At 43.5% G+C, this 23,345-nt stretch overlaps 1 protein-coding gene across 4 annotated transcripts in view; it reads right to left on the bottom strand.

Annotated features, from left to right (window-relative positions):
• The window catches only part of SANBR (SANT and BTB domain regulator of CSR), a 285,399-nt gene that overhangs the window by 248,780 nt on the left and 13,274 nt on the right, over positions 1–23,345 (bottom strand). For 2 of the 4 annotated variants that reach the window (XM_085612351.1, XM_085612350.1), the window contains exons 3-7: positions 19,697–19,883; positions 19,291–19,375; positions 15,160–15,398; positions 8,528–8,586; positions 2,275–2,435 (exon numbers count right to left, since the gene is read on the bottom strand). In XM_085612351.1, coding sequence (XP_085468477.1) covers positions 2,275–2,435; positions 8,528–8,586; positions 15,160–15,398; positions 19,291–19,375; positions 19,697–19,883 — 731 coding nt within the window. Of the gene's footprint in view, positions 1–2,274; positions 2,436–8,527; positions 8,587–15,159; positions 15,399–18,762; positions 18,826–19,290; positions 19,376–19,696; positions 19,884–23,345 lie in introns of those variants that run through there. The other 2 variants (XM_085612352.1, XM_085612353.1) reach the window with 2 other exon arrangements.

Consider the following 23,345-nt stretch of genomic DNA (forward strand, 5'->3'; position numbering starts at 1 on the left):
GGTCACTGTGATGAGGGGGGGGGGGTTTAGTCCCCATCACCACAATGCTCAACATCTGCTGCATTTTGGAAGCCCCCACTTAACTTCTGTTCTACACAGTGAGGGGGTGTTCTTTTTGCATTGCCACAGTGCTATGGTGATGCTTGCCTTGTGTATGTCACACTCATGTGTTGGTCACACATGTGCTCTTAGTTACATTGTATGTTCGAAGTCATAATCACTGTTGTGGGTATTTGTCACAGACTACACACTGTTGTCATGATGTTAGGGGGGATGTATTTTGCTGACATACCTGATGTTGGAGTATGCTGGATGTTTTGCGCATCACCCATCCTATGGGTGGGGGTGGCAGTTGTGATGGGTAACATAAGCCCTATGGCTGGGGGTGGCAGGGGTGATGGGCAACATAGTCCCTATGGCTGGGGGTGGCAGTAGTGATGGGCAACATAAGCCCCATCGGTGGGGGTGGCAGTAGTGATGGGCAACAGGTGCCCTATGAGTGGGAGTGGCAGTAGTGCTGGGCAACATATGCCCTGTGGGTGGGGGTGGCAGAAGTAATGGGCAACAGGTCCCCTACGGGTGGGTCTGGCAGTAGTGATGGGCAACATAAGCCCTATGGCTGGGGGTGGCAGTAGTGATGGGCAACATAATCCCTATGGCTGGGGGTGGCAGTAGTGATGGGCAACATAAGCCCTATGGCTGGGGTGGCAGTAGTGATGGGCAACATAGTACCTATGGGTGGGGGTGGCAGTAGTGATGGGCAACAGGTCCCCTATGGTTGGGGGTGGCAGTAGTGATGGGCAACAGGTCCCCTATGAGTGGGGGTGGCAGTAGTGGTGGGCAACAATAGCCCTATGGGTGGGGGTGGCAGGGGTGATGGGCAACATAGTCCCCATGGGTGGGGGTGGCAGTAGTGATGGACAACATAAGCCCTATGGGTGGGGGTGGCAGTAGTGCTGGGCAACATATGCCCTATGGGTGGGGGTGGCAGTAGTGATGGGCAACAGGTCCCCTATGGGTGGGGCTGGCAGTAGTGATGGGCAACATAAGCCCTATGGCTGGGGCTGGCAGTAGTGATGGGCAACATAAGCCCTATGGCTGGCAGTAGTGATGGGCAACATAAGCCCTATGGCTGGGGCTGGCAGAAGTGATGGGCAACATAGTCCCTATGGATGGGGGTGGCAGGGGTGATGGGCAACATAGTCCCTATGGGTAGGGGTGGCAGTAGTGATGGGCAACAGGTCCCCTATGGGTGGGGGTGGCAGTAGTGATGGCCAACAGGTCCCTTATGAGTGGGGGTGTTAGTGGTGCGGGCCATGCAACCCCTATGGCGGGCTATTAGTGGCCAGGATGTAGATCCCCTGTGTGTGTGTGCCATTTTGCGGGGACGTGTCGTTTGTTTATGTGGTAGGGGTCTGACTTACCACCTGCACCGTCGGCGTCGGTTCCTGATCCGGTCATAGATGTAGAGTACTGTAATGACCTGCGCGATGGGATTCATGATTTGTTCGTGTCGTACACACTGCTTGTTGCTCCGTCTCGTACCCGCTGCAAGCTGGTCCGTCTCGTAGCCGTGTATTGAGTTGTGGCGCGAATCGTAGCTGATATGCTGTGACGTGCCGTACGTGGCGACCCGTCCTGCACGTAGGAAGTACGCATCGTACTTGTCATGCCGGAAACTGCTATGGATACTGCTTCCGGGCGACTCGGTTCAGCGTTAGGAGTTACGGCTCGGACGGAGAATGGAGCTTCAATCACAGCCTACGTGTCGGTCGGGTTTTTGTCAGTTATGCGCATCTTACTCTACAGGACGGACCGGCTCCGGGTACGTATCGGTCGCACGGTAAGGCTACGGACAGCTGTCCGACCGGGTATCGGAATAGGCCCCAGAATGCTGAGAACAGACTTGTTATGTAATTTGACTGAGGGGATTGTTGTAAATAGAAAAAGACTGTACCTAACGAATTACTCTCTTACTGCACATCATATTGCGGTCAACAATAAAGTGTTTTAAAAAAAACACCAGACAAAATAAAGATATCTTGGAAATCTCAAAATGATTATTCACATTAATCATTATTTGACATTTTACTTCGAACTATACAGCACTGTCATAAGCATGATGACAATATAACCCCTCTAAAAAGAAAGGTTTTGTGCTCTACAAAATCTGCTCTAAGGTGAAGCTGCAACTTAGGTAATGAGCAAATCTCAAAGTAACTGGTGCACTAACATTCTCCCAAAAATGGAATAATTTAGCACCTAATTTCTTACCTCTTAAATTTATCTTTCTTGTCCTTCACTTCATCTGCTTCGTTGTGCGTGAAAAGGTCAGCTATTCGTGTAAGTAAATTTGCATTGATACAGTTCATGTTGCAAGGGGTGGCCACTATAGCACTCAGGTTTTTGTGGCAAAACTGAATACATTCTTCAACCTAAGGTAAGAAAACGAAAACGTATTAAAACAAAATAGATATCGCTTCAGAATCTGCATACAGCAAAACACACAAATTTAGGGACAGGTTAACTGAAGTTCTTGAAGAATTTACTTTGGAGGTTTGTTTCGAGAATGTGCATCTACAACTGCCACTAAGCAAATAAGGCAAATCGATCTGCTTACCGGTTGCTATTGGCATAAGGGCAGCAGTGATTACATTAGCTAGAGATAGGACCAGTCTTCATCCCGCTTCTATATGTTATTCTGCATGACTTGGAATGAACTTGTCTGACAGGGAAGTACCCTATGGCTTGCCATTATAATATGGTGCATTTAGATGTTTCTTGTTTACAAAACCATGACAAAACCTTTCAGTAACCTAGCATGAGTGCTCAATTTCAAGATCCTGCCCTGCAAATTACACCAATCTCGAGATCGAAACGGCTGTCATAATTTGGATGCATTTTTCTACTTGCTCAAATCAGTACAAAAAGTTCCATGTGTGTACTACTTTGCTGCTATGAACTTAATGGTTAGTGTGAAATCCTTAAGCAAAAAGCACATGAACAAATGGGTTCTAGTACTGAAACAAAGACGCAGAGCAATTATGTTTAATTTCTGCATCAAAAAATGTGGAATGAAATTTGAAGTGTCCACATGGTTTATTGGTCCCCTATCCCACTAACATCATTACAGAAAGTATATTCTAAACAGGCTATTTTCTAATTTCCACTAAGGGAGATGATGATGATGATGATGATTCCAAATGTAAGGGTAAATATGCCTTATTGTGTCATGCATTTCTTTCAGCTGTAGGAAATATAAATACTCAAAAGGGGTGCTGCCTAGTTCGATTGCTTAACAGGCTTCTGGCATGGAAGACCATGGGCAGCCAGAATAATACAGAGCAGAACTGTATTTTAAGAAGCTCAATACTGGCCATGATAGGGAGGGTATTGGTGATAAAAGCAAAGAAATAACAGCTGGCTAGAAGAAAAGAGACAATTTGTGACCTATATAGAGCTCAATTTCAGTTGTACAATCTGCTATTGAAATAGAAGAGTTGTTAAAAATTAATCAGCAAAATAAGAGAAGCTAAAAAAAAGACCCTATATTTAGCCATTGCCTTGAACGCAGATGAATTCCTAAGACAGGCCATATAAAAGTAAAATGCCTTTTGATTACAAGACCCAGATTAAACACTGGGAGCCATATTACACAAAATTTGCACCGCTGCAAAAATAAATAAAATTACAAATAAAAACAGAGCAAATCCATTTGCAATATTTTTGCTGTTTGTGACAAGCTTTGCTATGCTCATATAATAAAAAACTTTAAATAAATCTTGCCACCTTACAGAAATAAAGATGTAACTAAACTGGAGGCAGAAATAGTTCTATTTTTCCTACAAAAGTAGCAAACATAGTAAATAGTTTGTTCTATTATTTTACAAAAAGGTTATTTAAGGCCAATGGATTACACTGTTAAAAGTAAAGATAGTAAGTACAATTTAAAGAGTGTTGCAATGGCTCCACAAATAAGTTCATCATCTGATGCAAAACTCCATCTACCTTATGGATTTGGGCAAAGTTAGTTTGCTCCATTCCATATTACACAAGTAGTATAACGGGGCAAATTAATTTGCCCTATTTTTTTCACCAGTGCAAACTTTCAATACCACAGCCCTTGATGTGTAGTAGTAAACACAAACATAAAACCACTTTAAAATACATTTGAAGAAGCCTCTGAAAGCATGGGTCTATACTTTTGCAGAGGTAGGAGTATACAGCTACTACAATTTGTTCAGTCAACCGAATTTTCATCTGCCTTGGTATTCACGCTGCACCCCTCTTTGTTCCAGTAAGGGGTTGGGTAACCGGGTTGCGGCCGGTAGGACTGAGACCTGGTGTGTCCCCAGGTAGCCACTGGAATCTCAGTTAATTATCGCATTTTAAAGTAGAGCAAGCAGCTGAATTGTATTGCCCTGAGAGGGACTCATCTCCAGCAATTCATTTTCTCTGACCTGTCCCTTTCCCCTCTACAACCCACTTGAGTTGGAAGTGAGATCTGAGTTTTACCAGCAGACTAAACTGAAGAGTAACTTGCAGTGGACCGATCACAAAGTAGCAACAATTTCGTAGCATGGTTGGATGCTCATTCCTCCCAAAAACAATTTTCTTACATTTTGCAAAGGATCAATTACATTTCTAATTTCTTCTCTCTCCAAGTGTCCATTGTAGAGTCCAGTGGTGTTTTTGATGGGCCTGCAGTGTAGATCTTTTCGTGTGTTTCAGGAATTTGGCACTGTTTCATTCATTGAAGTTGAGGGACGAAGTGGAACGATATTTCAACAGGCTTGATAACTATTAAATACAATTTACTGATTACCGGTGAATAAAACAGTGTAAGGTAATAATCGTTGTACAGGAATGGTATAAAACAGAAATACTTTACAGCTTGAGTGGGAGTGGCATCGAAAAATTAGGTACTCTAAATTTCAGTCATAAAAATAGTGATTAGACTAGGTTCACTGATCTGGAGCAGAGACATAAGCAAAATGCCATTGTGGGGCCCGAGGAAAATACACGGCAGATCATCAAAGCAAAACAAAACTGATCTCTACCAGGGAATAAAAATAAATATTATATCATACTAAAACAAAAATTTCTCTACAGAATTTATTATGAACTTAAGAATAAACACACACAAAGGGCTAGCCCTGCGCAAGTGCTTGGAAAGTTTTCAATCAGCAGGAGTAAACTAACAAAAATAGGCAAAAGTAGAGCGGGTGTAGGAAAGTAGGACCTTTCTGGCACCACCACTTTTTGCCTGGAGTCAGTGTGTTTTACCTGTAGTTCACTGGGATCCTGCTAATCAGGATCCCAGTGGCAGTGCTCTCTCCTCTAAATTCTCTGGTGAATATGTTGTACACCCCGCCATTGGCATACTGGGGTACCATTATAAGTCCCTAGTAGATGGTACTGAGGTACCCAGGGTATTGGTACACCAGGGATCTACTATGGGCTGCAGCATGGATTATGCCACCCATGGGAACCCATGCAAACTGTGTCTACAGAGCTGCCATTGCAGTCTGCGTGAAATGGTGCTTGCACCTTTTACTTAAAATATAAGGTTTCCCTTATATCCCGGTCCCTGTACTTTTAACCTATAAGTCACCCCACAGGCAGGCCCTTCAGTCCAAGGGAAGGGTGCCAGGTTGTACATGTGTGGGTATCCCTGGAAGAGCAGAGGTACCCCTACCAACCTGGACACCATTTTCTGGGCTTTGTAAGTGCGGGACAGCCATTATAAAAGTATGCAGTGGACACATTCAAATCGGGATGTCTAACTACACAATGGCTGCCCCGAATCCGGTCAGGTTTGGTATCAAACATGTTGCATTCATGCAACTACACCAATTCCAGTGCTAGTTGCATGATACCATGTAATGGGGGGGCTCCTTAAGAGGACCCTTACAAAACCTCCCTGTGTAGCCGTACATGTTCTGCCTGCCAGCCCACGCTGCTGCCGACCCTAAACAGTGTTCTCCCCCCGGATGACGAGCTTCACTCTGGCAGGGGAAGCTGAACAAAGGATTTCCTGTGAAGGAGAGGTGTGATCACCTCTCCTTTAGAATTACATAGGGTGGGGAGCTTTAGAGCACCACCAAACTGCATTGAAGGGCACATTTGGTGCTCTCCATGTATAAACCATTTTTTCCCAGTTCAGAAGCCCTTGGCTCCCACTCTGGTGTGAAACCTCATGAAGGATAGGGGAGTGTCCTCCCCCTATCCTGCTCCTCCCTAGGGAGGTGCCCAGAGCTCCTCCAGGTGGCCACTTGATTTTGTCATGTTTAATCTTGGCCCATGGGAGCATATGATTGGTTAGGAAAGCTAAGTAGCGTCCCTGATCCCTCCTCTGATAGGTGGGTCACCATAGAAGCGCTTCCCCCTTTTAAGGTAACTTAAGGGTCCCCTGAGGGTGGGTCCTGAGATTTGTTCTAACAGTCTGTCGGCTGAAGACTGTCCCAAGACTCGAACTGTGTTGTTCTTCAAGCCAGGACCTACAACAAGACTGTTCCAGTGGGAAGATTCCTGCTGCATCTTCGTCCCAGTGCTTTTCCAAGTTCTGCAACTCTGTGGCCGTGCAACCTCAGAGTCACCAAGGAATCAGCCTGCATCCCAGCCAGAAGGAATCTCTTTTGGAGTGAAGGAGTCACTTCCCTAGATCCGCACGCTACTCTACGATGACGACCGGGTTGCTGATCCTGTTGTCTCACAGACATCGCCAGGCTCTGCAACAAAGGTGGTGGTTTGTTGGTTCTCCAGAGGCCATACCAGTCTTCCCTGCAACTTTGGCGACTGTAATCCCTCTTCAGCCGACGTGAACCACTTCTTGTGCACCGAGTCGGTTTGTCATTACCAAGGCATGTTGGCTTTTCTCACTAAAGATCTTCAAATTCCAAGAAACCCCAGTCTCCAGCACAGCGCAGCTCCAATGACAACGTCCTGCCTGCATCCTCTGCATTGTGGGCCTTCATTTCCTGTCTGTTGTGGACGACTCCCTGTGCCAGCTGCCAGAGGGTCCTCGTGGGGGCTCCATTGATTTCTGCTGCCTCTCCTGCCTGCTGAGGGCCGGCTCGCACTTAAGCTTGTTGGGTTAGTTCCACAGACTTTTCTGATCTGCAACACAGCCTCTTCTCCAGCAAACCGTTGTTTGCATTAGCCAAGGCTTGTTGGTAGCCCTGCCACCCACTGACCTTCCTGCACTGTGCATCATCACCTGGGCTCCACAGCTGCTGCTTCATCCTCATTGTGCTACCCCAAAATCCTCCAACCAGGGCTGGTATTGTGCTTCTGTGCCTCATGGTCACCTCCGGGTGGTTTGGACTCGGTCCCCTCTGCTTTCAGGTTCTTTTCGTCTGGATTCCATGTCCTGGTTCCACCGGCCTGATCCACAAGACGATGTAGTTGCTGTTCTTCCACAAACCTCCATTGGCGTCTATGCCATTTCCAACTCAGCTTCACCCCTATGCACGGGGCTCCCTCGTGTAGGTATCCTGGTTCCTGAGTTAACTACGGGTGGGGTAGCTCTCAACCTTCCTTGATCCAAGTGGTTCCTTTAGGATCCTTTGTGAATGGTCCTAGAACTGTAAAATTCCAACCACCACTTACCCTGTGTTATTCTATGGACGTTTGACCAGGTGTAACCACTCTGCACCCAGGCGCCTTGGGGTCCCTGGCTACTCACCTTGGGTGGTTCTGGGTTTCCCTTGGGGTCCTTCGGTACTAGTCCTGTTTTGGTACTTACCTCACATTCTACTATTTTAGTATATGGGTTGGCCTCCCAGTTGGGCCACATGTGTTTTTCTATGCTACTTACCTCCTTTCTAAAGTATTTTTTGTGTGTAGTTAATATCTCCGGGTAAAAAATATATCAAGTTCGAGTCTAGTGTATACTAATAAGTACAAAGTATTTTTATACTCACCTGGTGGGGTTCTTTCTTGTGCAAAAAGCTTGCGGATGGACTACAGTGGTACATGCACTTGCCGTAGATCCCTCCTGAATAAGCCTTAGATGCTCACCAAAGCTACCCCTTGAGATCTCTGGTTTTCAGGTGCCTTAACACGATCACTGAGGGTTGCCTGGATACAGTGCACAGTGCCTCACCATAGGTGGACACTATATACTGAGCCAGCCTCCTACGGAGCGTAGCTGCAGTTTATTGTCTACAGGGCAAGATATAAAACCACAACCTTGGACTTGGTAGGTGACATTTGGACTCATATTGTTTAAAAAAGTGTTCAGAGATCAGACAATCAAAATAAGGTTGTCCAATCAAGTTCCACTTAAAAACATGACATCTACCAATTTGTGTTGTATTACCAACTCATGTGCAAGACAGGAATAAAAGAACCACAGATTTGGGACATACTTCGGTATTAAGTATTTATTATTCTTATTTGTTGTGCAAAGACACAGTACCCTTTTGTTCTTTGCAGTACAATGATTTGCACTGTGAACAAAGAATAACTTATCAGCCTGTTCAAATAGATGTATGAAAAGTCCATGAAAACAAAAAATACTTACTAATGAATCCATCTTTAAGAACTCTGAAGATATGAGGATTGAGACGACATTGCCAGGTCCTATAAACGTAAACAAAGATTAAAATGTTTATATTTAATCAAGTATTACAAGTTTTCATTTAAAAGAACAAGAAACATAATATTTTACCTTTCAGTCACTAAAAGTGAATCGTGTTTGTGCAATATTACATTTAAAAACGTTGTTTTTCCACCAAACCTTCTTTAAAGTATACAAAACATTACTTCCCTTTTTTAGGAGATGTCCAACTGAGGCAATGTGCAATAAACGGTCTGTAGAGAAAACGTCTGTTAAGTGTTGTCAAGGTTAGGGCCTCTTTTGAAGTCAAGGGAATTGCCCAACAACTCCAGCCATGGTTACACTTGTGGCAGTGTATCCCAATTTGCCTCCCACTAAAACTACAAAGTTGCTATAGCTGATGTGGAGTGTCACTGATTTACCAGGGCATGAAACATGCAAAGTAGGTTACTGTGAGGAAATGGGGTGTATTATATGGTGTGGTTGTGTGACCTCAAAGTGTAATACACTACTGTAACAAAATGGGTTCTGCCCATGTAATCCGCCATTTTTTTTTGCTTTTTGATCACCTGGTTTCTTACCTTTTTACTGGTGACTCAACCACAGTAAACTGACGGCAAGTGTTTACCACCAGTGTCTGCCTTTTAAGAGAAGGCCACTGTGACGCAGCAAGGGTTAGGGGCACTTGTCTATTTACACGAAAAACTGTGTGCACTCATGTGAGGGCTACATCTGTGAAACTACTGTTGAACGCATCTTGGTAACTGTGTACTGGTAGCCTGGCGCAGAGGGGACTCTGTAGGGTTATATGTTGACCTAGGGTTGGCCTTATAATGATAGTGGACACTTGGAGGGAAAGTGAGAATGGTTTACGGTCTTGTCTGCATTGGTGGGAATCTGCCATAGAGTGCAGTTTCATTCCCCTTTGGACTACAAAGTCCTATGGCTTATCAAAATGGGGTGAAACATGTGCACCAAAATAAAATCTGCTAGTTCTAAGAAGGTATCTGTACATCTTACGGGTCATCCAGAATTGTCATATTTTCTGGCTTAGGTCAGTATCAGAGCCCAGGGCCTTTTGTCACACTGCTGGGCCAAGTTAATTACATTGCTCTCCAGAAGCAGGAACAAAGGCCTCCCTAGACAAAGGGAGCAATTAACAGTGTTTCATTCAGCTCCTGACAATTAAGAGGTGGGGAAGAAAAATCTGCATCTATTAATTAGCTGTCACACTATACCAGGAATGGGACAGCTCAGACCTTTAGAGCCAACACATGAGGGGGGCTCCTCTTTGAAGTTTTGATGAGAAACACACAGGCAGTGATGTCAGCCAGGGGTGGAGCTGAGGCTACCAGATGAGATGTGATCAGTGTCGCCTGGATGACGCGGTCTTGAATGGCCCCAGCATGTTGCATAGGAGGATTGGGGCAGGGATGTAGAGGTGATGTGGCACCCTAGGACTGGCAAGGGGTTACTTGATTCCTGAATGTTCCACCCCCACTTAAAAGCTTTTTGCACAAGAGACAGAGGGATCTTTTGTTGAAGCTGGACATTGCAACTGTAAGCAGCAATCTATGGACAACTGGAAGGAGGAACGCCCCTGATGCCCAACTGGACTAAAGACTCTGCCTACACTTGACCCCAGGACCAGTGAGTCTCTCCGTAGAACCATGGAAGCTGGTCCCCTTACATTCCATAAGGACTAGTTGAGGAAAGAACTAGACTTCTGTACCAAGGAGGATAGAAGCACCAGAGGAGAAAAAGGAGAAAAGCTGGCATGGGGATGCAGTGCAATCAGCTCTCTGAAAAGTATGCTGTCTCAGCGGTCCATAGGCCTTAGGAAAAGGCTCCGGGGCAAGGGCTTGCCACCAGGAGCAAAACAAACCCAAGATCGTGCAAAACAGTCCATTGGGGCAAGAGACAGGTGGGGAGAAAGTATTGGACTTGTTACCCTGCAGCGGAGGATGTGACCGCATGGAGCTTTGCTGCGGAGCCTTGGAACCCCTCACCCACCAAGGTGGGCTAGGGCACAGGGGTGGTTGGTGCAAGGGTTTAATAATCATTACTAAGCCTTGGGAGGTGACGTACGTGGAACACTCTCCCCAGAGCTCTGGAACCCTGTGGATACACACCCCTGGAAAATGGCTTTGACAACTAGTTACCCTTCTCTGTCCCTAGTGCCAGTCTGTCTATCTAAACAATAGAGTAGCCCCTCTCCAAAGTGTTTGATATTTGCCCTTCAAATGCAGCTTCATCTTTGAAGCTCGCATTCTGGGCCAACACCCATGTGGCTTCCTGCCAGGGAGCGGTAACAAACCTTACCCATGCTGGCTTCTTTTGTATCCTTTACAGAGAGTCATTTGCATGTCTCACCAGGAGGGCAGAAGGCTAACTCGGGAACAGAGCCGGTGTGCAACAGTAAACGGGTATAGGAGACTTTAGGCAACAAAGTGGCAAATTTGCAAAAGTTGCACACTGCAACAAGGTACATTAATTTCGACTTGGGCATCAACACAGGATTACCACAACAAGTTATTTGATACCTTACAGCATCAACTTTAGTAGTCCCTGGCAGACGTTAGCAAGGCTGAGCTGTCAGTTTGTAACTCTACACTTGCCATTGGGGCCAATAGCCTTTTCCACAGTAAAAACGACAACAGTGGTTTTACTGTTGGAAAATGTAAAAGTACATGTTCTGCTTTGTAATATGCAGCACCTTGCCTTAGGGTTCGTTAGGCCTACCTTATGGGTGACTTCAATATATTACAAAGGGAGGATTGGACTTTGTCACTGCTTTAAATAATAAAGTCGAGTTGGCAGTTTGAAACTGCCTTTCCAGTCTGCAGTGGCAGAGTTGAGCCTAGCTTTACTGTTGTCACACCCAGGGTGGCACAATCTGTGCTGCAGTCCCGGAAGTGACCCTCTAACTTAAAAGCCCTGGGTACCAAATACTAAGGACTTACAAGTAAGTTAGCCTATGCCAATTGCGTGTAAGTCAATCAAATATACACATTTTAAGGTCAGGGCACTGGTACTGAGGTCTGGTTAGCAGGCATCAGTGCATTCTCAGAGTAAATAAAACAGTAGCATCAGTCCAAAAATTTAGGAGTGAGCATCCAAAAAGAGGCATTTCCTTACAGTATCAGCCAAGAGCCATAGATTATGCCTCTTCACTTCAATCTGTTTACATTTGGATCTCTGATTAAATACAGAACAGAATTTAGGATTTGCGCAGCAGAAGTTGGCTTTCTACTCCGATAGCTCGGAATGAAAACCAGGTTTACAAGCTGCGCTGCTGAAATAAGGGATGCTCTTTTACACATCCCTACCACTGGTGAGCACCTCATCACTCTTTATTGTCCTAATAAAAAAGCGCTAATTAAGCATGCACAAAGTTCAGCAAATGTTACAAGGCATGCTTCTGAGATGGGTGTTGTTTTTTTTTTTTTTTTTTTTTTTTGAAACCGTTTATTGCAGTTTGTAAAAGTTACAGGTATGGGCCTACAACCACCCGGCCGGCCGCTAGAATGACAAAAGCATATTGCATAGATACAGTAAAAGTCTCTCGGCAGTGCAGAGCAGTGAAACAGGAGTAGTCAATGGTGCAGGCCACACAGCTCCAAGCCACAGTACGGTTCCCTTTTCTTAAAACAAAACAACACCAAATAACCACACCCGCAAGGCAACCCGCAATCCAAAGTGACAGCACGTGCTCCATAAGTGGGGGATCCAAACCAGCAGCAGAACTCTGAGGAGGGGAATGGGAGTAGATCAGGGACTGGGGGACCGCGCGCCCGCGGCCGAGGGAGGGGGGCAGTCTAGGGAGACGGAGCAGGCGAGGCAGCCGGTAGCAGTGGTGGCTCACAAATACCCCCGCGGTAGGCGTTCCAGGGGCCCCAGAGTTTCACCCACGCCCCAGGCTTACCCCTCGCCACATACACCACCTTTTCACGAAACATACACCAATCCATATGCTCTTTCCAGGCCGACACCGCAGGGGGCCTCTGGGATCCCCACAATTGAGCAATGTCACGCTTAGCTATCATGTATCCCAGAGTCACCCACCGCGTCTGCGGGACCGAATAGTCATTCGGTTCCCATACATTCAGCAAGCATCTCCTCGCTTCAGGCAGCAGCGTGACACGCGTCACCACACGCAGGACCTCATGCACACCACGCCAGAATCGCTCCACCTTCGGGCACTCCCACAGTATATGCATGAAAGTCGCCAACGCACCACAGCCACGCTTACACATTCCGTCACCAGCAAAACCTATACGCAGAAGCCTTGGCCCCGTCACGTACACCCGGTGAAGGATCTTGAGCTGGACGAAACGAAGGCGAGCCGGGATGGCCACCTCTTTCGGAGAGGCCACCGCGGAAATCCAATCCTCGTCGTCCAGCTCCAGCCCGTCGGCAACCCAGGCCTCGCGGAGACTAGTCAGCAGGCACGATCTATCGTTGATCAGTTTTTTGTATATGAGGGAGATCGTGCTGTCCGGTACATGGCCATCCAGCACTCTGTCCTCCAGGGGGGAAGACTCCGGAATGGATGCGACATCCGGGAAGACGGAGCCCAGCGCGTGGCGGACTTGTAGGTACCGAAAGTACTCACTGCCTTGCAGCTGAAACTCCGCCTGCAGCGTCTCAAAAGTTTTGAATCCCCCCCTCGTCCAGAGATCTCCCACCGTGCTGATTCCGATCGTGTCCCACTTCGCGAAGCCCTTCGACGTCCACAGGGAGCCCAACCTCTCAGACGCATACAGCGGTGACGCCCGGGTCAAACGGTCCTTCCACCCCATAGCTGCATTAGCCGCGTGCCAGACACGTACCATGACACGCGTCGGTCCCGTCAAACGGGAGTCGGGCGCGCCAGAGTAGAGCGCGCGATTGTAATCGCCACCGGGTAGGAGCATCTTATCCATCTCAAATGCCGGGTTCAAGGCGGGCCCGTAAAGGCCATGATTAATTGCAGCTAGTTGGGAGGCCCAGTAATACCGTTTAATGTCCGGGAGGGCGACCCCCCCATCGTACCACGGGAGCGTCAATTTAGCCAGAGCAATGCGCGGCCTCCCGTCCCAGAACAGGCGCCGCTGGAGGCCCTCCACCTCACGGAAATAGAGTGCCGGGACCAAGTCCATAGTATTCTGGAGGGCGTAGAGGAAGCGTGGCAGGGACATCATTTTAAACAAGGCCGCTCGGCCGAGCGGCGAGAGCGGCAGACGCCGCCAGCGCACCACGTCCTCCCTCAAGCGCTGGAGGGGGGGTAGCAAATTCCGTTCATAGCGGGCCTCCGGGTCAAGAGTGATATAGATACCCAGGTACCGAAAACCTTGAGAGGCAATCTGGATCGGACAGTCCCGTGGTAGGACCGGAGCCTCCCCGGAAAGCACGTAGACACAGGATAAGAGATGGGTGTTGTTAAAACAAAAACATCTGCATAACTTAAAGCCATTTTAAGAGTCAGTGAAGAGCAAAACATACAGTTTCTACATTTAAATTACTTTTGACTTAATTGAAAATAATTTCAAATGCCAGCACTTGAGATTCCAATTTCTAGATGGCATATGCTTTTCACTTGGAGGGGGTCCATATGGGGTTCATCTTCCTAGAATAGTCCTCTATGTCTAATTCAATGCTTATTTTTTTATTGTCTTCCAGTGGTCGATTTTGTTTCCTCATCATCAAACTATCCCAAAGCATTACTACACTGGATGGTATGTGATGACATTGGTGAACAAATCTGGAAGTGAGCATTCTTCAAGATTGCACTGCCAAACCTACTATCATTACTGGTATCAGAATCCACACAATTGCAAATTGTGAATGTATGCTGGATACCAAGAAGCAGTAAGTAGTGCTTCTTTAAAAATCTATTATGGAAATAAAAGTACAGGATATTTTGGTTATGGCAAAAGGAAAATCCAGGGCCTCAAGACATTGTTCTGTGATGCAATGGGAAAAGGCTATGCTGTAACCAAGCCATTAAGAAATATGACCAAATGTTATAGATTTTGAGAGCATCTCCTATACATGTAGATCTCTGTGAATACAAGAGCAACACTCTTCAAAGAACCAGGTCATTCAGCAATTAGGCGTAGAGAAACAAATGGAAGAGTCTCAGATTGTATGATCTGGTTGTGGGTATTGGGATACACAGAAAGGCTAAGAAAGAGCAAAGGCGTTAAAAAAATCTCAGTGTTAATATTCAACTGGCACCGCAAGACACTGTACAATAAGACAAAAGAGTATAAGTCAGAAAAGCCAGATGATCACTCTTTTTTAAGTAACACAACTAAATAGTAAACTCAATGGTGATAACATGGATCAACAAATAACTCAGAAAAAGTAAAATTTCCAATAATTCCCTCTCACTAATAGTTAGCTAACTCCAATCACCCTGGTTTATATTTATCACTAGATTACTTTCCTTCCTAAAATCCTTCTCTACTAGAGAGTATTCTCTAATAAAATGCTTGCAGGAGGTTTTCAAAGGGTGTGTGTAAAATATAATTTGCGCCACAAGAAAATCTAGAGGATTTTTTTTTATTTGCATGCATCAATTAAAAGGACGTCAGCAACATATTTTCTTTTACCTAGTTGGGGAATCTCAATCTTCTCACACTCCTTAGAGTTCCTTTTAACGTATCTTATCAACCAGTCAAAGATGTGAACGTCACAGTGAACGGAAATGTCTACCTCTTCCCAGCGCTGAGCATCCACAGATAAGTATTCAGCAAAATACTTCATTTCGGATATCAAAAGATCACGAGGACAAACAAAATCTTCTTTCAAATGTTTTGCTTCATCACAGACATGTATCACCATATTTGGCCTTAAAAATCAAAGAAAGGAGCACATATTAGACACAAACAGGCTCAACATAAATAATTTTCGCACCAAAGTTTTCGAACAATATAAATATTGATCACTAGATATGCCATCTTATAGATCTCTTACAGAGCAGATTTAAATATTGATTGGATTTAAATCTTTGTTAACAAAGTTGGGAGTTAAAAAATCTCAAGAAAGACATGCAAATCAAAGATATATTTTGGAGATTTCACATGCTGCTTCTTTGTACCATTTGCTCCCTGACCAGAACACATTTATGTGACTAGAAGGTAAACAAACTAGGTAAACAAACTAGATTAAGAACAATGTATAGCAATGATACAAATCTGTCACTTTTGATACAGTCAAAGAATTTCAAAGACAAATGGATTGTATTGGCACCCCCAGATTCTGGTTTTATTCTACATCTTCGTGTGCTACAATGAAATGAGAAACCTTGGAAACATTTTCTCCTTAATGATTAGATTAAAAGTGGATGATGGAACAAGCTATTGGCATAAGCACCAACAGAGGAATTCTCTTTGCACAATTGCTGTGGCAAGAGCAGTGATTATAGTTGGACTCCGCGATGAAGCTGCAGATGAGGTCCTCCATTACAAACTAATTGATTGAGGGGCAACTCCTTAGTCAGCTTGGTCAAACCTGCCCTGTTTCAATCGTTTGGCTTGACGCAACTTCAAGCTAACAGACTATTATGATCTTATACACACTTGTTCAGATACAAGGCACTATACAGGTCCCTCAACAAATTTATTGAGAACATTTCACAAATATGATTTAATATCAAATTTGAAAACCTTCCTATGGTTACAATTTAATCTGAATATACTCGATATAAACTTTATATATTCAATATTAAATGATATTTGTGAAAGTTCTGAAAACAATTGATGTTGAGGGAATTGCATAGCGCCCTGTATCTGAACAACTGTGCATAAGATAGTATTGGTATGTTGGCTGTATTAGAATCTGAAAAATGTGTTTCTGGGAGTTGCAAGAAGTTGTAATCTTACAAGTCTAAAAATAAATTGCTTCCTGACCATAATACCAGATATGTACTCTTAATGGCAGTTCAGATTTTCAATTTAGAAGATTTATTAGGTTTGTGACGTCACTGCTGCTCAGCTTTATGCAAAACGGCTTTAACTTTCACTGTCAAGTTATTAAAACAGGGGGCAGATGTTTCTCATCTGTGCATTACAATGGCTTTTACTGTTGCAAACTCATCTGCAGCATCAGTAACACACTCGGTTTATGCTGAAAATGTTTGACAGTGACCACAGTGAAAGACTGTTGAAATGCCTGTTCAGACATATCATGCCTAGTTTGAACTGTATGCGAGTACCCATCTAGTGTTTTTTCTACAACACCGAAAATGGTAAAAGAAACTTAATAATGTGATAAACTAACCAAATCAGAGATGCAGAGAATAAATATGGTTCAATCCACCTTTCCAAGAGGGTCTTCAAGAAACCCTCAGGAAGACTAAGTCTGGAGCTACATACGATTTGTGCCCACTGGCTACACTTATCTAGATCTGAATTCCACTCCAAATCCTTTGACATTACTATACTAACTTGTTTGTGATACACAGCATAATCCCCGAGCCCCTGAAATCTACTGGGGGTTACTCCTATATTGAAAAAAGCAGATGTCGACCTGATGGATCATATCTCTACTGCAGTATGGAGCCAAGATCTCAGAAGGCCCTGTTGTCAGACAACTATGTGAATATATGCAACCTGCAGAGATTTTCGGCACCAATAAATGGGTGCTATTTACAGCCACTGACAGGTTCAGGGTTGCTGCAAATGTGAGAAGTGTCAGCATGCTTAAAAATGCTGTGAAACACGGAATCTTGCTGTTAAAGTTGTTGTGTGCTACTGGTATTGTTGGTAGAGCTCTCCCTTGTCTTTCCTTATTCGTTACAGATCAAACCACATTTGTGAGACTTTCATTTAATTCAGCAAGAGCTTTTCTTTCACAAGGTGGGTACCCCAAGATTCCACACTCCACATAGCTTTAATATCTAAATTAGGTATTTGGCAAAACTCATCCCATTCATGTGTATAAACGTATTAATGTACGCCAATGATGTCAAGTTGATAATACGGTTAGGTACAAATCACACTTCAGGCGAATATTTCTACCAGTATATCAAAAACAGTTTGGTACCAGTTGGCAAGCAATTGGAAAAACCTCAATGGTGACAAAACTGAGGTTTTGGTGATGAATGGGAGAGTGAAGACGAGTGCCCCTTCAGTGCCAGCAAGAACAGTGCACAGTTTAGGCAGAAAGATTGATTTTAAGCCAGCTCTCTGTTAAAATCACTGCTTTGGTATCTATTTGTACTTTCCATATGAGATCTCTAGGTAAATGCCCCCGTTCTTCAATGAGGATGTTAATAGATGGGCTCCGTCTGCTATTATTTTGTCATGGCAGGACTGTGCCAATTCGGTTTATGCTGGTTTACCAGACATTCTGCAACAACGTGTTCGAGTGCTCCAAAACCATGCTGCTCAGCTGTGTGCCCAGATTCCGTCATCCCTGCCTCTCATGTTTTCTTTGCACAGGCTGCTGGTGAAGAAACAAGTTTTGTTCAATACCTTATGTACTGCGCATAGTGCTATTTATGGCACAACCCACATCTGGGTCTCAATACTTACTATCATTCTTGTTAAGCTTTACATTCATCATCATCTAACAACCTGACAGTACCCAAATATGCCAAGACAAGGATGGGGTGGCTGGGGCAACATACTATCCCACATTTAATTTATGGGTGGCCCTCTCAAGAGTCATGAACAATGAATGAGTACTTCTTTTCAAAACTCAGGTCAACCTCTGCTCCTACCAGCCCATTTCACACTTTAACTCAATGTAACTAAAGCATCATTATATTAAAATGCAAGATGAACGCCGGCCATATGGACGTTAAATACTGGATCACTAACGGCCCAGTCGTATAAAGGGAAAAGCTATCCTCTTACCAGAAATATAGGAAGTGGGAAGCTTGATAATAAAATAATATAACAAAGGTGTGCCTTCCACGAAAGGAGCGCGAGAGGATGCCATGCCATACTCCTGTGGTTGACTAGAACGGATGATTATCGACATAACCACCACACTTTAAGAGAAAAAAAGACGAGTGGGTCAATCAAGTAACTTCTGAATAACATGGCCAGTGAAACGAATTGAGTAAGAAGAATGAGAATACGTGTATGAATTTTAATTTTAAGTTGTCCTGAAAAAGGTGGGGTGAACCATTGCAAGTACCACCGAAATGCAGCGTCGACAGAATCTTCTTAAATTTGTGTGTGTGTAATATAATATGAAATAGGTACCTTAATATGACTCAGGAGATCAAAAACATTCTCTGTAGGTGATGAATCTGGAGTGAATTAGAGCTGCATTAGAAGAAAAGAAGCTTCAAAGATATTGCTTTTTAATCAATGCTTATTGGTATGTTTTTTAATCTGTGCATATTATGCAATATATGAATGATACACTTGATTGCTTTTAATAATATTGTGTGTTCATTAATAAATATGAGGTATTTTGTATTTTAAGGAGACAGAGCCAGTCAGTTATTGATAAAAAAAATGGCGAAATGTATCTGCACGAAAGGGAATCTTTTGTGGTTTATGCACTAAAGCTTTATGGCCATTTCAGTTTGGGGATTTTCTTCCGTGCCTGGTCATATTTGGGCCCCCATCTTAAAAATGTGATTCTATGAACAGGTCCTTTGAAAACAAACAAGACGCTGCACTCTTAGTGCCATACATTTTATGAGAGTTTACCAATTGGGTCACCTTTCAAATATTCTGCACGGATCAAATGATAGATTATATTTTAGAATAAACAACTTTTACCCTTGGCCATCATCTCCAGTTCGAACAGCTGCACATTTTTCACCATCTGAAGAGGATACCCTTGGTGAAGCTACAGAGGGTCGCCCTAAATAAAATGAATAAATAAAACATAAAATCATGGAACTGCATCACAGGCAGGCTCAGAAATAGTACACCAATAAAGAGTTACCAGTTATCTCCAGGCCACAGGGGACATTATATGCTAAACCTGCAACTTTATGTAAAAGTCTTATACATTCTCAATGTTTGCCCCGGTTTATAATGGCTGGTAAAAGTAAGCTAAGCAATGAAATATGTTATCCCTCTGGCATGAACTAATATGATATATTCAGACTAATAACAATGTAACACCACAGTACATTTAGAAAACTTCACATGAATATTTATGAAGAGCTTGTTACCTTACCAGTAACTAGTATTGTATTTTGACCGATCGGAGGTCCATCCAACTCTTCCTGGGTGTCGAGTAGCGAAGACTTAATGTATGTTGCTAGGGTCTCAATGGGGCTACCTCCAGTTGCCATCAATGGATTGCAGTGGTTATCAACCGGTGACATGCCACTGCTTTTCATTTCATCAAATCGTTTGGCACACTATTGGTTAAAAAGAAGGATGATGAAAATCCACAGTGCAGTTTTTAATCTGCTTAATACTTCTATAAGGATGACATACGGTACCCTTTTCAGCCTTTAAGCAAACAAATTGTCAGAACAGATTTCCACACAATGAAGGGCTGCACAATGTGAAGAGAACAAGAAGCAGAAGTAACAGTAAACAGGGGTGTGGAATTTAATAAAATATCTACTTGTCCATGGGCCAGGTGGTTTCATAAATCTACTTGTCCTGTAACAGAAACCATTTGTTTCTGTGGTGCCATGTAATGCGGCAACAAATTATGGCAGCAATCTCATAATATAAGAGCTTGGATATAGCCTCTCTGATTATGCCAGGGCTCATACCATAGTAGTGTTTGAATACTTGCAATCCCCTTACATTGCCACATTTCAACAGATCTACATACAGGGGCGGAAGGTAGTGGTAAGCAATAATTCCAGGGTTAGAATGCCCTTTTGAGTCTGTGAAAACCTACTAACTTGCATGTTTTAAGGGTTTTCAACAACTCTTCTCTAATCTTTTCCCATACTGAGAAATGTTGCAAATTTGCTCCTGACAATTGCAGATGTAAACCTTCTTCCAGAGTTGGGGAAAGAAGTGGTTGGATGGAAAGTGAACTTGCAAACACTCAGATTTCTTGCATGAGCAAATCTACGCATGTGCATTTGCTCATGCTAAAACACAGTTCACTAATATTTTCTAGGAGTACTATTTCTTGTCCTACTTCTGTAAATTCTTGGGAATTCACGAAAGTCATATAGCAGCATTTAATGCAAGAACATATACCATGGGTGTACTTGTGAGACTTTTTTAAATAATTCGGCCCCTAATTTGGTCTGGCGTTTACCTTGACCTTTTGAGTTTATTAAACTTCTGTCTCTCTCGCTCTGTATCGCTGGCTTCACTGTGAGTGACAGCATTCTGCTTTTTCACAAGGAGCATATGGGCACACAAAGTAGTTTTCTTCAGTGTCAGTAACTACTGTGGCAGAACAAAACATTTTTTGTTTTTGCCAATGTTTGTTATAATGATGAGTGCCCGGCAGCTCCCACAACAATAAGGTTTTACAAAAACCATGCCAAAATAAGTCACACATCGACAAAACTAAAAAATCTGACCACCAATTTCAGACCTACTGGCTTTGCCAATGCTTGTTTATTTTTGATTCCCATAATCTCTTTGATACTGGTTACAATAATTTTCCATTATGAATATTTTTGGGAAATACTAGCATGAATCAACGCCTGATGCAAAAGAATGGTACCTGAAATTTTACGGTACTTTAGTGAACGGATTATTTTCCTGGTTTAATTTTTTCATGAACATTTTATTTGAAAGCAAGGAATCATCAATCTTGCTTTCAAGCTTCTGCAAATATTTGCATCAAATCAGAGATCATTCTGGGAGCATTATACATAGCCTCATTTTGCCAAACTTTGTAACTTTGAAAACGTGTTTACACATTTTTTATACTGGAACCACTGTCAGTAGTGCAGTCAGAGCTTACAACATTTACGTAGACCGCTCACCCTAATAATAAAGGCTTTCAATTAATGAACCATAAATACAAGTTTGAACAGCATTAACATATGGACAAAAATATTACCTTAACTGCGCACACTGCCCTTCTCTGACCCATAATGTGGGATAGAAAACTGGCCGTTAAAGGGTTTGTGCTGCAGGGGGTTGGGCCTACTTGTCCAAAGGACAACATACTCATGAAAACGTGTTGCCCTTGCCCCCAAACAATATGTCCTGGGCGTCGGGATATAAGAATTCCACATCCCTGAGTAAACTTCAGAAGATTCACACAGAAAGAGCAAGGCTATTAAATGATAACAGCCATTACCAAGTGTGTAGTACCTAACAAAAATAGAGATCAAAGATACATAGAGCCAACAATTTATTGATCTATCCATGACACGTTACACAGTAACACTGTTAATCTAAAAGAAACTGTGAGTCTAATAACCTACACAGATTCCAAATGTCTCTATTAGGAAGGCATAAAAGGGAAGATGTAATATTTAAGAATTTTCAGTCAGCAATTTGCTCCAGTTCTACAGACTGTCCAACGTCACGTTTCTCTTATTACTGTTCTGTAGGTGTGTGCAACTCCTCAAACTTCATCATACTGGAGTAGCTCAATGATTTTACTCAATAGTAATCAAATTAATTGCACCCTCCAAGTGCAGCAAATATCACATTCAGAATCATCGCAATGCCAAATCTCAAGAAGGAGGGCCACTAGGTAATGTATACAATGCAATATGTTTGTGGAAAGTAGTAAAAACAGGGAACAAATGGGAGCAAATTGAGTTATGTACTTCAAACCTGCTCGGGGGGCTACTGCTGAGCCTCATTACCCTTCCTGCATTAGTTCTGCAGAACTCAAATGTACAAAAGTGGTCTCATGAATCAAACAGCATCTCACAACTACCACGGCCTTCAATTACGTGTAAATCCCATTGCTACCTTTTGTAGAGTTCTCTAACATGCAACATCTGCCATGACTAGAAAATTCGATTTTTAAATCATAAATAAAAACGATACGAACCGCTCGTAATTTCTCTCCATATACACCATGGTTAATAACTCATCTGCCACGCCTTCTGTATACGGGCCACTTCGTGTCAAGGGTGTACAAACTATTATTGCCCTTGCCCAAGACAAAACACAAAATGGTGGAATTGAAATGGGAGGGTGAACCGAATTTGACAGGTATAACTTTCGACTGGGAGGTGATCCACAAGATGGCCCTTTTACATAAAGTCTCACCCATCCTATTCCAAACAAAATTCATGCTAATCAACAGAGCATTCTGGACGCCGGACAAGCTCTTCAAATGCAAATTAAGGGACTCTCCTACTTGTTGGAATTGCAAGGCAGGTTCTGGGGATCTTGCACACATGCTATTTAACTGTCCTTCTCTGGGAGATTACTGGGGGAGAATATTTGACTGCATTTACCACGTTTTCAAGATAAGGCCTGTACGGGACTTTGTATATGTAATTTTAGGGGCGCTAGACCCACTACTATCAAATGTTCTTGATCGTCAGCTTCTGGACTTGATGCTGACATTGGCATGTAAAGTGGTTCTATGCAAATGGAAAAATGCAAGTGCGGTAAGCTTCAGAATATGGCAGGAATGGTTATCATTTTTGAGGGGTGCCAATAACCCGGCTCTACAAGCATCTACTTGGAGCCCGTCAAATAGAAGGCTTTGGTCATCATTGGACGCTTCCTCCTTCCACTATGAGCCACCTTAAGGTACTATAGTGTGGTTTGGACCCATTGTCCGGTGATGTTTGAGCCCCAAGCGCCGCATCCACACATTGAGCATTGTATATATACACCTTTGTATCGATGAAGTAAGCAAGAGTTGATTCATTTTATATTATTTGATATTTGTCAATTCTTTTCTGTTATCTGTAATTGTT

The sequence above is a fragment of the Triturus cristatus genome, chromosome 6 (assembly GCF_964204655.1).
Source record: "Triturus cristatus chromosome 6, aTriCri1.1, whole genome shotgun sequence".
NCBI lineage: Eukaryota > Metazoa > Chordata > Amphibia > Caudata > Salamandridae > Triturus > Triturus cristatus.